Source organism: Fopius arisanus, unplaced genomic scaffold (assembly GCF_000806365.1).
Source record: "Fopius arisanus strain USDA-PBARC FA_bdor unplaced genomic scaffold, ASM80636v1 scaffold00015, whole genome shotgun sequence".
Classification (NCBI taxonomy): domain Eukaryota; kingdom Metazoa; phylum Arthropoda; class Insecta; order Hymenoptera; family Braconidae; genus Fopius; species Fopius arisanus.
Genome location: NW_011887754.1, coordinates 200,781 through 214,333, shown reverse-complemented (window position 1 = coordinate 214,333; position 13,553 = coordinate 200,781). Strand labels below are relative to the sequence as shown.

General features: G+C 40.8%; 1 protein-coding gene across 1 annotated transcript in view; it reads left to right on the top strand.

The window, feature by feature from the left end:
- The window catches only part of LOC105263417 (hepatocyte nuclear factor 6), a 38,641-nt gene that overhangs the window by 4,141 nt on the left and 20,947 nt on the right, over positions 1–13,553 (top strand). Inside the window, exon 2 of the mRNA XM_011299623.1 lies at positions 3,409–3,516. Coding sequence (XP_011297925.1) covers positions 3,409–3,516 — 108 coding nt within the window. The remainder of the gene's footprint in view (positions 1–3,408; positions 3,517–13,553) is intronic.

Sequence of the window (13,553 nt, the reverse complement as noted above, 5' to 3'; positions counted from 1 at the left end):
CAGTGAAGGGTAAAGAAGTTGAAGGGCTGAGACAATAATGCCCCCTCGGGCTGTTCATTGTTTTCGTGATTTTTTTTTCCATCTTCCTCCCGACCCCCGGAGGAAATTACACTCGATCGTAAGTGAAAAGTTTTTTTTTCCCCTGTCCCCGCAAGTAACACGAATCTTCAGTGCACGTGGGATTTCCTCCACACGATGAACAATTCTCACTCGTTATTCCTCAATAAGGCATTGTCTTTGTCCAGTGTGATAAATTCATTTACAAATAATCAGGTGTCTCGTGATACTCGTGCACATACCAGTGAGCTATGTCCACCCGTGTCGCGTGTATGCACCTACCGGTATTGATCGACCCGAGGAGGTCGAATGCACCAGTTAGCAAGTCAGGGACTAGACAACTCTTACTTTTACCGAGAAATAAAATTCCATGCTACTCGATTCTGTCCTTTTACCCCTTTTTCACCCCCGCGAGGATTCAATAATTCGTCAATCATTCGGCCGTCATTCGTCAATCATGGAGTTGGAGTTTTAATTTATTGCAATCTCCAAGTCCAGTCGAGTGACTTGCACCGTTCTTTCCCTCGATATAAAATAATGGACGGAGGGTGGAGTGGAAAACAATGGACTGAATAATTCAAACCATTTGGATGTTATACGTCTTGACTTTGATGTGACACAGTCTATGGACAAGCGTTACACAGACATATATCGTAACGCCGTGAGCTAGACCTGCGGTGCTACCCTGTGTCAGCGATGGACGTTACGTGCACAGGACTGGCGTAAAAATCAATACGAACCCTGTTTTGTCTCGGTTAAGAGTTTGTAGCCAAGTTGTGCTTCGGCACCCTCCAACCCCCTCAGCCCATCCAGTGCAAACCACCCTCTTAGGAAGGTGGAAAGACGACGAAGGTGGGGCAACAAAGCGGAGTCGCTGGGCGAGGGGAGGCCTTTGCATCAGAGCTATTGCTGGATGCTATAACATTCGTCTTCAGGTGGAAACAGGGGCTAGATAGTAATGTGCATAGTCTCCAGCCGTATGCAAGATCAATTATTCAGTCGGATTGTACGCAGTTGATATTCCTAAACTCAAAGAAAAGGTTCAACTTCCACTTGTTCCATTTTCTCGGGAATATTCGAGCCTTCACTGGTCCCCACATCATCTCCCTGACACTCATCTCTCTGGGATTCGACGTCGGTGGTAACCGCCAACTCGGATCAGTTGGAAATTTTAACGGATGAGTTGCTTCAAGGGCATCAGCCCTCCACATTTTTACTGTAAATCAACTGGGAAAAGAGGACTGAGTACAACTTCGAAATGCCTTCAGACGTTTTGTCGAATATCATCTTCATCGGTATCAACGGAAACTCACTGTCATCATTAAACCCGGATGAACTCTTCCGAGACACTGCGTGCAGAGGGCTCCAATCAATTGCATAACACCAAGGGTTCATCTCTTTGTTTTGATTTCGTCCCGTCCTCACTTCCGATATCCACAGCCCCCTCGTTTCTATCTCCAATGATTTTTTTTTTCTTTTTAAATATCAACCTGCTGTGGCTTGGTGGGTAGGCATCGAGCCGGCTCCAATTTAACATCACTGTCGGTGCAAGCTGATAACACGGCAAGACGACACTCTGGTATGTCACCCACCAGATAAGTCACTCTGTACATGGCTTTGTTGTTTTTTAGGTTAACCTATGAAATCACGCTTCAGGGACTTGGCCTCTGACTCATCGTCAATCCCTTCGTCATTTCGCGGCTACCACCCCCATCCCCTGGGTCCTGTGTCCTTCATTATATTAGTCAGCTCAGGGCCTCGCAATTCCTCCAATTTTTTTTCAATAAAAAAACACTAAAGACCTGCATGATATTAAAATATTATGAGCATCAATCTGATTTGAAGAAAATTAATTTCAAGTGGAAAAACTTCACGTTTTCTGAAAATCTGAAAGTTCCAGTTTTCTATGAAACTCGGGTATTTTCGATCTTCGAGGTAATTTGAATTATTTTTCTGATCGATTGAAAATTAATTGAACTTTACGCTCATCTTTCATTCTAGGCATTGAAATTGAAGCGTTTTTCGGAGTCTGAAATAATAATGTAATTTTATAGACTTTTATTTACAAAATGATAAATGAGAGCTTTTCGCTAAAATTTCATTCACATTGAATTTCTATAAGTCACAATTCAGACCCGATAATTTTTGTAAATTGTAAAAAATTGTAACAGAAAAAGTTGTAAATTCTATAGAATTTTCCATGAAACTGGAAATTTTACTACTTTTGCAATTCTTCCCGGGATTTACATTATTTTTCAAAAATACTTGAGGATTGATACGTAGGACTCATACTATTTTGATCTCTTTCAACTCGAGGTTCTTCTCCCTCCCACAAACACAGTAACACATTTGACACTGACAACAGTCATCTTTGAAGATTCTATGAGCGAAACCAACAACATCTTTAGAGGACTGGACATCGGCTGATAAAATCCTCAAGTTCGACAATTTTATTCACGGAATGTCAATTCTCTGCTTGCTATTCGACAAAAAGTGTCACGAAGGACGGTTCTAGACACTTTGTAAACCAAACGGATAGACAAATGCACCGAGTCATCGTGATGTAAATTAACTGCTCCATACATCGCGTTATCGAATATGAATTGAATACCGAACTTTTAAAATTGCCACTGACGCGCTCTTGATACTTGTTTATATTTCGCTGCGATTGAACACTGGGTTTTGTTGGTTTCCCTATTGTTTTCATTTAATTCAGTAGGATATCCAGTCCCATTCTTGTTGCCACATTCCAAAAGTTTTGACGTCCTGTTTTCTCCTTTATTTTTGTACCCGTCACTGAGTTCCTCAACCTGTCCCCAAATAATTTTTTTATCCAAAAAATTATCAACTGGACACTAGCTTTTTCAGTTAAAAATACATGATTTACCGTCATCCGATTAACACATTTTCCATGATTTCAATCTTATTGATTTGTCGATTGGACCTCTGTTTTCTCACTCTTCTATTCTTATTTAATTTCTTGCTACTGAATTAATCATCAAAGTATTATTTGTGGTCTATAATAAATTAGTTCAATCTTCACGAAATAGCGCGACACGATAATTCGCAAAATTTCGTTCATTAATCACTCGCGGATTAGATTATCGAAATGCATTAACACTGACTCGGCAAGTCATTGCTTTTACCCTGAGATGAATAAAAACAGATAGCGAGTTAATTTATCTGACTCGTCAATCGAATTTTCATGAGTTAAAAGGAATGACCTGTCATTGTGCAATTGAAAAATAATTAAATAAATGAATGAATACCGTAATAAAAACGGGTAATGATGAAGAGAAAATACTGAACATAGTGAAAACGCAAGGTGTGTGTCTATCGGTTTGGTTTTAGCCCTGAGTAACTGCTCTGAGGGCGGCGGCGACCCGGATGCCATGCTGGATATTCATCACCAGGGATCAGGAATCGACACCCATCACCAACAGTTTCACAACTCATATGGTAATATCAACAAACTCAATCATTAACACCTACCAGAGAATTTATTTATAACTAAATGATAATGATTTTTCTACCGAGCGTGATCTTCCCAGCGCGACTAGCTGATTTATTGACGTCTCATTAGTCTGATCTGCTCAAGGCATGTAGATGATCTAGATAATGTATCCCAATGTAAATAGCCCAGGGCATCATTAAGGCACGCCGGCCAATTTTCCCCGCCCAACATTTCAGCATTACGAGGATAAAAATCCAGTGGGGGAGGGTCGTGGGAAACCAGATTGACAATCAGACCGCGCGCACAAAATGAGACTTTAACCCAAAGTTATCCGCGAGTATCGAAGTCCCCGTGAAGAGTAATCTCGTCTTCTCTTCGTTTTCTCCCCGCCCTCCTCCTCGCCACCCCCTCCAAAATCTATCCAACGTTAAATTTCAATCCGTCCCAGCACAAAAGTCCTCCCTCAGACCAGGCAAAACGACACTCGGCTGGTCGACTGTTTGGTCCACACACTGAAAGAGCAAGATACCAGCCCATACATCCATTCTCCATCCCCAGGCCCTGGACCTTTTCATTCCCTTCACCCATTCCATCTCTTTTCCCTTCCAACTCAACCCCTCCTTTCCAGCCAATACTCCAGCAATGGATATCGGTTTGTATACGAGCGCGGGGGTGGGTAGGCCAATGTATATACCCAAGGCGCACCTAATTAAACTTCGTACCGTGCTCATTCGTGTGTTGGACTCTCTTCTCCTTCAGCTCCTCCTGTGGGCGATTCTCATTTGCCCGAGCATCCTATCCTGGTCCTTCTCAGCCTCAATATTTACCGAGATCTTGCTCGGTTAACTTCTAAGCATTTATCAAATCGATTCTCAAGTCGGGGAGAAATGCCACTTCTTCAGGGTCGCACGCTTTACAAGTCAATTTTACCGCGGGGACTCGGAAATTTTGAATTCAGGGGGATTTGCCAATGACCTGCCGCGCACTCTTTTTTTTTATCTCTGCTCATCGAGAGGAAGAGTTTATTGGTATTAAAAAAGAAAATTGGTATAAAAAAAAAGGAAATTATTTGATTGGAGAAAGAAAATTCTTAAAAAATCCATACTTGTCTCAAGTAAATGGATCATTGGGAAAAATCTATTTTTCTGTTTGCTAATTAGTTGTAAATAACTGATCGATAAGTATCAACGGTTCGAGAGTTGTGCAAATCCCATATACCCGAATGGAAAATTTCGCCTCGCGTGCTGTCAGTCCGTTCCCAGCTCTTATGTTTCCTCCCGGCAAAACCTCTCTGCGATCAGCTCCAGTCTACCCCCAAATGCATCTCCACATTTCCATAGAATATAAATTGAGGAGGCGGTGGAGGGATTGGATGGGAAAGGGAGTAGAAAATATCCAGGTAGTCGGGTTGCATGGGAAAACTAATTAGCTCTTCGGACTAATGTAGTTAATGGGTACGTTACTTTGAGGTCTTTGATGTCGCGTCTGTTAAGTATTCAGCTGTTACGGCTGCGGGGGGTATATTCTCCCCTTCAACCCCACAGCCACTATTTCTCCTACCTCTTACTATCACCGACTTCCGGCCTTGATGCACCTGTTCGTACCAGGTACGGCCAACTTGCCTTATCTTCCACCACTTTGTCAAGCTCCTTCTTATTGCCCGTAGTGGTAACTTCATGAATAAACTTGGATGAGTGCTCCCCAGTTTTTACTTGTCAAATTCTTCTCCCACCCCCCCACCCCAGGACTAAAAAAGAAAAATAACCGAGGAAAAACACGAAAGAGGATTTGGCAAGTTTCCCAGGAAATCTTCTAATAAGATCAATTTCTCGATAATGAAGTCGTGTACAAGTTAAAAACCAGAGAGATATCACCACCCGAATGGGTGAGAAAAAGAAGAAAATTGAGTATCAGACTTTAGGTTTAGGGTAAAGAGTGTTCCTCGAACCCCCAGACATTTTAAAACATCTTCAACTCGTCAATCTCCTCGGAAAGTCGATGGCTTGTGGTCGCATTTGCCATGTATAGAAAATCCAATTCTCCTCAACTCCAAACGCATGTTTCTAGGAATTGATACGTGTTCATCGAATTTCCAGAGTTGTCGAGGCATTTTAGCCGAGTTGGCATAAAGAGGGGGGAGGGGCAAATAGGGGAAGATGGTGAAGGGGGCGGGGGGATAATTGCTCTGATTGAGGTGGATTTTTTCGTGACAGTTGTCTTATAAATGCGGTTGAGTGGGCGGGGGGGAATAAATAGAGCTTCGGGATTTACTCTGTCGACGGTTATCGGTTATTCGGGCACATTTGAAATATTTGATACTAACCTATCCAGTCAGTGTAATCGAATAAATCCACAAATTAGCGGGTCTCCGTTGAGTGAAACCCTGTGGGGAGAGGGTAAAATCGAATGGATTCAGCGTTTCAAGCGACTTGGGTTGGTTCAATGAATTCCCATCCCCCAAACTCCAGACGATCCGGCGATAAGTGGTCCTTCCGGTCGTTTATTAACTGGCATCACCCATCGTCCAGGCTTACTTCGTCTGAATCAATGGATATTCTCAAATATTCACGTGATATTCGAATTTTACCTCGATTCTCGTTGCCACAGACTCGTACATTCTTATCGACAATTTGGTTTAACAATTATGGGGCCAGTGATGTCGCCATTATTTATAGAGAATCATTGTCGGATCTTCAAGTGACATGTGTTTCTTTTTTTGGGTATTACATCCTCTCCATTAATCTCCCATTCGAATTCAGAGACGAGAAATTCTGTATCGCCTTTTGTGATAGCGAGTATTTCGGATTATCTGGGGTGGAGGGGTTGAATCAGTTGTCAAATGTAGTGGAGCGAAGGTACTCGAGTGTTCTGAGCTCTCGATGTGTTTTGATAGATCGATTTTGAGGGAATAAATGTCAATCGCCCGTCGAGTTCGGAGACCTCGTACTCTTCGCGATAGATTTCTTCGGTAATCGGGTCAAATGTGTTTAGGTCTAGGGTGAGGATTCCGGAGGAAATTATCATGTGGTTTTTTTTTAATTATCATTTTACTAAAATTATTTCTCCGTTTTATTTATCTGATATTATTTATTTATCGGATGTTATAATATCAGTTATAATTCGCGCCGGTTAATTAATAATGGAAGAACGCGCGGCTCACGAAATAAAAGCTTCCATTTGGAAACAAAAACATTCAAACATAATGAAGTTTTGATGTTTTCATCCATATTTTGTGGCTGCTGCTGAAATTTTGATGAAACCAATTTTTCGGTAGTTAAGGGAGTCTATTCTTCAAATATGTATAGATAGGGATGATAAATAATTTTTCGGGGACTTCTCAATTCGATCCGACGAGTTAGCAATATTAGAAATTTTAAGTGAACAAAATAGAATTTTTTATAGAGAAAATGGACGTAACATTTGATTGCCTTGGTTATTAAAAATTAATGGACGTTTTAAATATTCAATGACATTCCATAAAATTTTGCATTTTATTTCTATAACGACTTCTAAAGTTCAATCGGTCGTTGGAATACCAACGATCGTGCACGTGAAAAATTAAGTGTTGAATTTTGAAATTGAATAAAAGAAATTATGAAGGATTTGATCTAAATTCAGTTAAATTAATTATTTTTCGGAATCCACTTGCATAAAGAAAAAGATCCCGTATTTTCAAACTAGATTCCTCACTTCTGAAAATTTTCCATAGTGACTTTTTTATTTTTATTCCCTCAAATGAATATAGGAGAGTAATTGAATGAGGAGGGGAGTGGGAAATAATTACGAAATCGGAGTCTTAATTTGAATAATTTTTATTAAACATCAATTAAAACAATACAGCATTAAAAAACCTTAATTTTCACGAAATCCAAGTGTCCCAAATTTTGAGTAACAAAAAGTTTATCAAATTTTCCAAGTTTTACCATTCAAATATCAGAAAAAATTCAATAAAATCTAGTTCAAATTGCACATTCAATTCGCTATTTAATTCCATAGGTTCCAATTGAAGCCCTAAATTTTGTGATTTGCATGAGAGAAAATGATAATCCCACAATTGAAAATTCAAATGACACTATGACTGAAGTTTGAAGAGACAGTTAAAATTTCAATGGTGTGATGGAATTATTGAATGACGTAAGGGATGATTCTGAACTGTAGTATCCAGTGTTGAGGTAACCCAAGAGAGTCTTATCTCTCAGACACGTTCATTATGTGGCCATTCTGGTGCACGAAATTCAGGCAGGCCACCCCTAAACCCCGGGGTGTGTTACCATGTGCAATTTAGTGGGCAAACCAGTCCACCAAATACACTAGTGTGTTACATTTAGGTGAAGTGAAGAGGGTGGAGGGAATGTGTGGAGGTCTCACTCATCTCTATCTCTCTCCAACACCCACTCCATCGAGAGGAGTCGCCTTTGTAACGTAGAGCATGTAACGAGTTTCCAATAATGGCTCAGCTGCGTCCACCCTCGACATTGTGGCGAACAATTCGGTCGTACCCGCAGTCTGTCGAGGTGTCTCAAGTCGTTTTTAAGGAACAACCGAGTCCTTGGATTCTTCAATCCTTCCACGGAGGGAGTGTAACCTGGGGGAGGGATCTAAGGTGTACGTCGGTGTTGAGGCATTCTTTCGTGAATTTATGGGGAAAACGTGGCTCGTTCATCTTAGGATGTAGGACTCTCTCAGTTGGACGCGGTGTGTTCTCAAGGGTCGGTACATATCGATTTCCACTTTGCTGTTAACACCCGGAACAGGTCAGGTCAGTCCCACCGCAAACGCGTGCTTTTCATTAATACTCGAGGAAGATAAAGTTGGGATGATTGGCCGAGCTGTTTTATTGTTGTCTTCATCAATAATTAATCCGCTCTCGCTCCAACTTCTGCTTGTAAATGAGACTTTAAATTACTGAGAAAGTTATTTCGTATTGTTAATAACTCATTTATAACTCATTCATTCATTTATCCTAGAATCTCATGAAAAATTTGTCATTTAAATTTCATTCGAGCCTGAAAATTAAGACGAAAACGTTCACCACCGCATACCTAATCGCGGATGTACCACGAAACACCCAATCAATTTAATTTTCAATTTCACTGATTTCCTTGGGTTAACCCATAATATCAAAACCCCTCCGTCCTCATAATTCTGAAATTCACGTCAAACGTCACTCCGGGCTATTGACGAATCCCCGAAATCCTCGCACCAGATGAACTAATTTTCTGAAACTTTGAAATTTCGCCTCACCCTGGGGCTCCTCGTGCCCTCCAATTCGCAGAAACTCTCAAGTGGTTTAATCGCACCTGCCATCAAGCAGTATCAACAGTCCGACTCGAGTCGGACACTTCTTTCCACCCCCAGGCCCTCACGCCTAATTGCCGATCAAAATAGGTCTTTAATTAACATAACTACTGTGTAACCACACTGGCTCGTACATTGCTGGTCAACTCAAGGGGCGGTCGCTCGATCGGGCGGGGAATAGTGAGTGTCTAGGTTATGGTGGTAATATGCAAGGCAAACCCCCCTCCTCTCACCCTACCACCTACTGGTCCTTGAGTTATTACCTAATCAATAATCTATATGTAGGTACTAACGGGTATACAGTAAGGGCGAGCCGGTGTCCGCGTAACCGATCGTGCTACGAGGTAAGCTTGTGCCTGAATAGCGCAGCTGGGGCTATCCTGCAGTCGCTTAATTTACCAGCAATCTTGCAATGATACTGCAATATCACACCCCCTCGCCTCCCCATCTCACCTCCCCATTTGCCATCCTAAATTAAAACACTGGCCGCAATTGCAGCCGCAAAAAAAAAATCGCCAATCCGTGGGTTTTTAATTTCGAATATCAGCCCAATTCCCGCGGAAACTTTTTCTTCCGGGATTTTGCTGGTTTATTGCCCAATTGTGATTAAATTCCCTACCAATCTTCTGGATCACTCATTACTTCACTTGTTCTTCCGAGTTTCGCATAGATATCGGTAATTGCGTCGCGTCGTTGCACTTTGTCGCGCGAGTTCGCGGGATTTTTTTATCTTTCAGTGATGGGATTTTTTTTGAGAGAATTTTCGCGGAATTTGGGAAGATTTACTGGTGTCGGGGAAAAAATCGGTGAGAATCGGATATCTTGGTATTTTTAAGGCTGAAATAATAAATGTCTAATTGGATGGGAATTTGTGGAATGAAATGGGAGAGTAATTAAATAGGAGAGAAGAGGAATAATGATGAAATCAGAGAGACGGTTTCAATGGTTTTAATGAGTAAATGTAAAGTTCAAATTATATATAGCAGTTAGAACAACAATTCTCCATTATCAATACAATAATCGGAATTTTATTTTACTCAAATGAAAATTTTCGAGGATTTCGTTAAGTCTCATATTTCAGTTACATTATTTCCGAAAATTGATAAAAACCGAAGAAATTTTGATGGATTAATTTTTTTATCCCGATATTATTCTTAATTCAATCAATTTCATACAGGATATTCATGCTCCAGCTGAAATTCCAAAAACTCCAGCGATTGAATTTTTTATACCATTCAAAAATATCGAATTCCATCGAACTTTCATTTTTTTTTTCCCTCGAAAAATCATAGTCAGCGCGCAACAGTGTAGTAACTCAACCCCACGCAGCAAATCAGATCTCATTTGTCTTCTATATGATGTATTGCCTTGAATCTCGCGCCAAACTATAATTGAACAATCCCTCTCGAATTCCCTCTAATTAATCTTACAGCTCCTCTCTCTCTTTAACAATTTAGAGAAACTAAAAAAATCGTTTCCAAAAAAAAAATCACGGAGCATGCAATCAACTCCGAAAAAACAAATTTTTTTTTTCAATTTGAGCTTCCAAATTTCGGTCAATCTCATAAAATGGAAATGATAAATTTATAGATGCCATATGCTCCCAATACTAGTCCTTCTAAATGAAAATTAATGACGAAGTTCGTCTGGGGTTCACTGGACCCCGTTTAACTGCAGCAGCTTAAATTCAATTATTTATCTATAAGAATGCGTGAAAAATTCACGGGTAATGGAAGAAAATTCTCCAAGATTGAGACTCGATGAAAATTTGTCCTAGTGAAGTAATTAAATCGGAATTCATAAGAATTGATGAGTTAACTTGATCTGATTAGGGCGATTTGAAGTATGAGGGTGGATTGTCGGGGACAAGTCGAAATGGCTTGGTAGATCACCGATCACTTTTTATTTATTTTTTTTTTTCCTCGCTTTGCGGTGGGATGCCTGGCCGGTACGCGACAGATTAAAGAGAAATGGCTACACGTTCATATTGATTTTTGTCCTCAGTCGGTTGGTGGGTGGACGCTTCGACGAAGGGGGTTTTTGCACGGTGGGGTGGTGGACCTGGTCGTCGAAGGGGGGCAGAGAGACCGCCAATCTTTACAGGCACTACCTCCCTTTTCTGTCTGTTCCTCTCTATACATTTTCCTCCTTTTCGCTTTTCTCTTTGCACTCTACCTCTGGCATTCCCCTCCCAGCACTTCTCCTCTTCCTTCTGCCCTTTACCCATCGTCCTGCCTCCTGTCACCCGTTTCCTACCCTCTTTTTCCTTCTCGGTGCATTCACTCGGCCTCCTCTCTACTATCTTTTTTTTTTCATCCCTTTTTCTCGCTGTCTCGGCTTTTTTTCGCCACTACTTTTTCATCGTTTTCTCGTTCCATCTCGTACTTTACCTTTGCTCGTTAAAAAATACATCAGTTTTTTCGTTGATTTTGCCCTTTTCCTTGTCTCTTGGGGACAAAGTGGATTGGAGTCATCGATGGATGATCGGACTAGTTGGATTTTTTTTTTTTTTCATTCATTATTTTTAAGCGGTCGCGCTTGCGGTGTTTTTTGGGACGGATTTTCGTCGGCAAAGAGATGGCAATGGAGTGCGAGCAGTTTATTCATACGCAATATTGTGGTCAGTCAGGCTGTGTATATGCTAAAATCGAGGAATAAAACACTGTGTGTACTCACTGCAATGTTTCCGATGAGTGTGGGGCACAGAGAGCGGGTATTATCCGTTTGAAATGCCGCTGATATTGTCAGAGGGCAGGAGAGCGGGGTTTAAATATTCAGAGGGAGCCAATGACATCCGAGGCTTCACCTTTATGGCTTTCTTTATCTCGCTCTGTTCTCCAATTGTTGATTGGATAAGTTGGAAATCAATTCAATCATTAATCAATTTTATCCATGAGAAATTGTTAATAAATGATTCTGGGCAAAATTACGGCTTCGGTCGGACATAGTCTCTTCATTTCAATTGAGGACTGATTTTTTCCGAGAATCAATCGACATCGTTTCGAGATGATTTTATTTCAAAGAGCACTTTTGGAAATTTCTTGAAGGCTTAATTACACGCATACGAATTTTCAATTGGGCGGGCTTGATTTGAATTTCAGTTGAAAGTGCTCACGAAATTTCATGAAAATTGGCTATGTTATGTTAAATGATTATTGACTTTTCAATGCAAGCTTGAATTTCCCATTCATCATGAAAGTTTAATATAAAATACCATTAAATTTTCAATATTATCGTCGCTCTTTAGTGCCATACGGATCGGAAAATTACGAATTACTAGAATATTTGAAAGACATACGGACTCGCCATAGGAGCATTCTACATAAATTTCGTTTCACTTTATCGACGCGAAAAATTCCAAGTTTTTTAACTTGCAAATTCACGTATAATTTTCCACCAATCTGTATTCAATCTTGAATTCAATCCCGAATCCTTAAAATCCACAAGCATTTAAAAAATTCCCCAAAACTGCTAGTACTTAAAATCAGATAAAAGAAAAACCTCCTCTTGTCATTGAAGATTCACTTGAGTACCTGAACATGCCATGAAATTCCAATTTTAAAGCCCTCACGACAATAAAAATCCCTCAAAATTTCCTCCATCATTTATCACTGTCTCTCCATAAAAAAAACGGAATTCCACTGAATCTTTAAGAGCAATAAAATTCCCAGAACGATTTCCCCGGGTAAAAAAATTCTTCAACACGCGAAGATTAATTCCCGTGAAATATTTGTTATTAGAATTAAAACAATATCGGCGAATATAAACCACCCAAAGGTGGGGGGTGAGAAGGTGGGGGTGGATCACCACAGGTAGGCAGTAGTTATGGGCGATATAACACTGGCTAAACCAAACTGACGGAATGCCAAAACTTTTTTGTAATTAAATTTTTTCCCAACGTTGGGCAAGAGCCTTTGGCGAGTGCAGGCCGCTGGGTGCTGGGGTGAACAGGGGGTGGATGGGTGGTTGAGGGGGTTAGGAGGAGGGGGCAGCGTTAAGAGAGGTCGAGTTACGCGAGTCCATCCTATACCTTTCCCTCTGGCTTTCTCTAACCCTGTGCAACCGCGGCTATCGGGCTTCAATATTTTTAACCATCCATTCGTCCCGCCCCGCCATTTTCCCGATCTCATTTTTTTTCAACCCCCCTTTCTCCCCCTCGGCCCTTTGCTGCCCTTTCCGCTGCCTCTCACTCGGTCCGGAGGGAGTGAAAACGCTCTTGCCTTCTCTCATCGGTTTCATTCCCCGTTTCCGCAGGGCGTTTCGTCACGTTGCCCCTTTTTTTTTTATTTCCATCCCTTCCTCATTCACCCCCTTCACCTACCTCCCCCAACTCCTGGCGTTCGAGAGGGCTCCGAAGCAATCGAAAATGAAACTCTGGCAAGGCGAATATTTTTTCCGTTATCGCGCCTCGCTCTCACAATTGCTATTAAATTTTTTTTTTCTACTCTTTCCTTTTGCTTTCCATTTTCGATAGCGGATTAATTGCAGTATGAAAACAAGGAAAAAGGCTGGGAAATTGATCGGTAATTGAAGTGTAATTAAACCCGGAAGTTGATGACGATTGAAATGACGATCTGTTCCCAATGTTCTTTTCCTATATTTGTGGATTAATCGATAAATATTTATTTTTCCGGAGAAAATTCAGTTTTACCGATTTTATTGTTGTGTACTGGGAAAATCCACGTTTCGTTGACGGAAAAATTTGATTTGAAAAAAAATAACACTTTTCTCTCCTAATAATCCT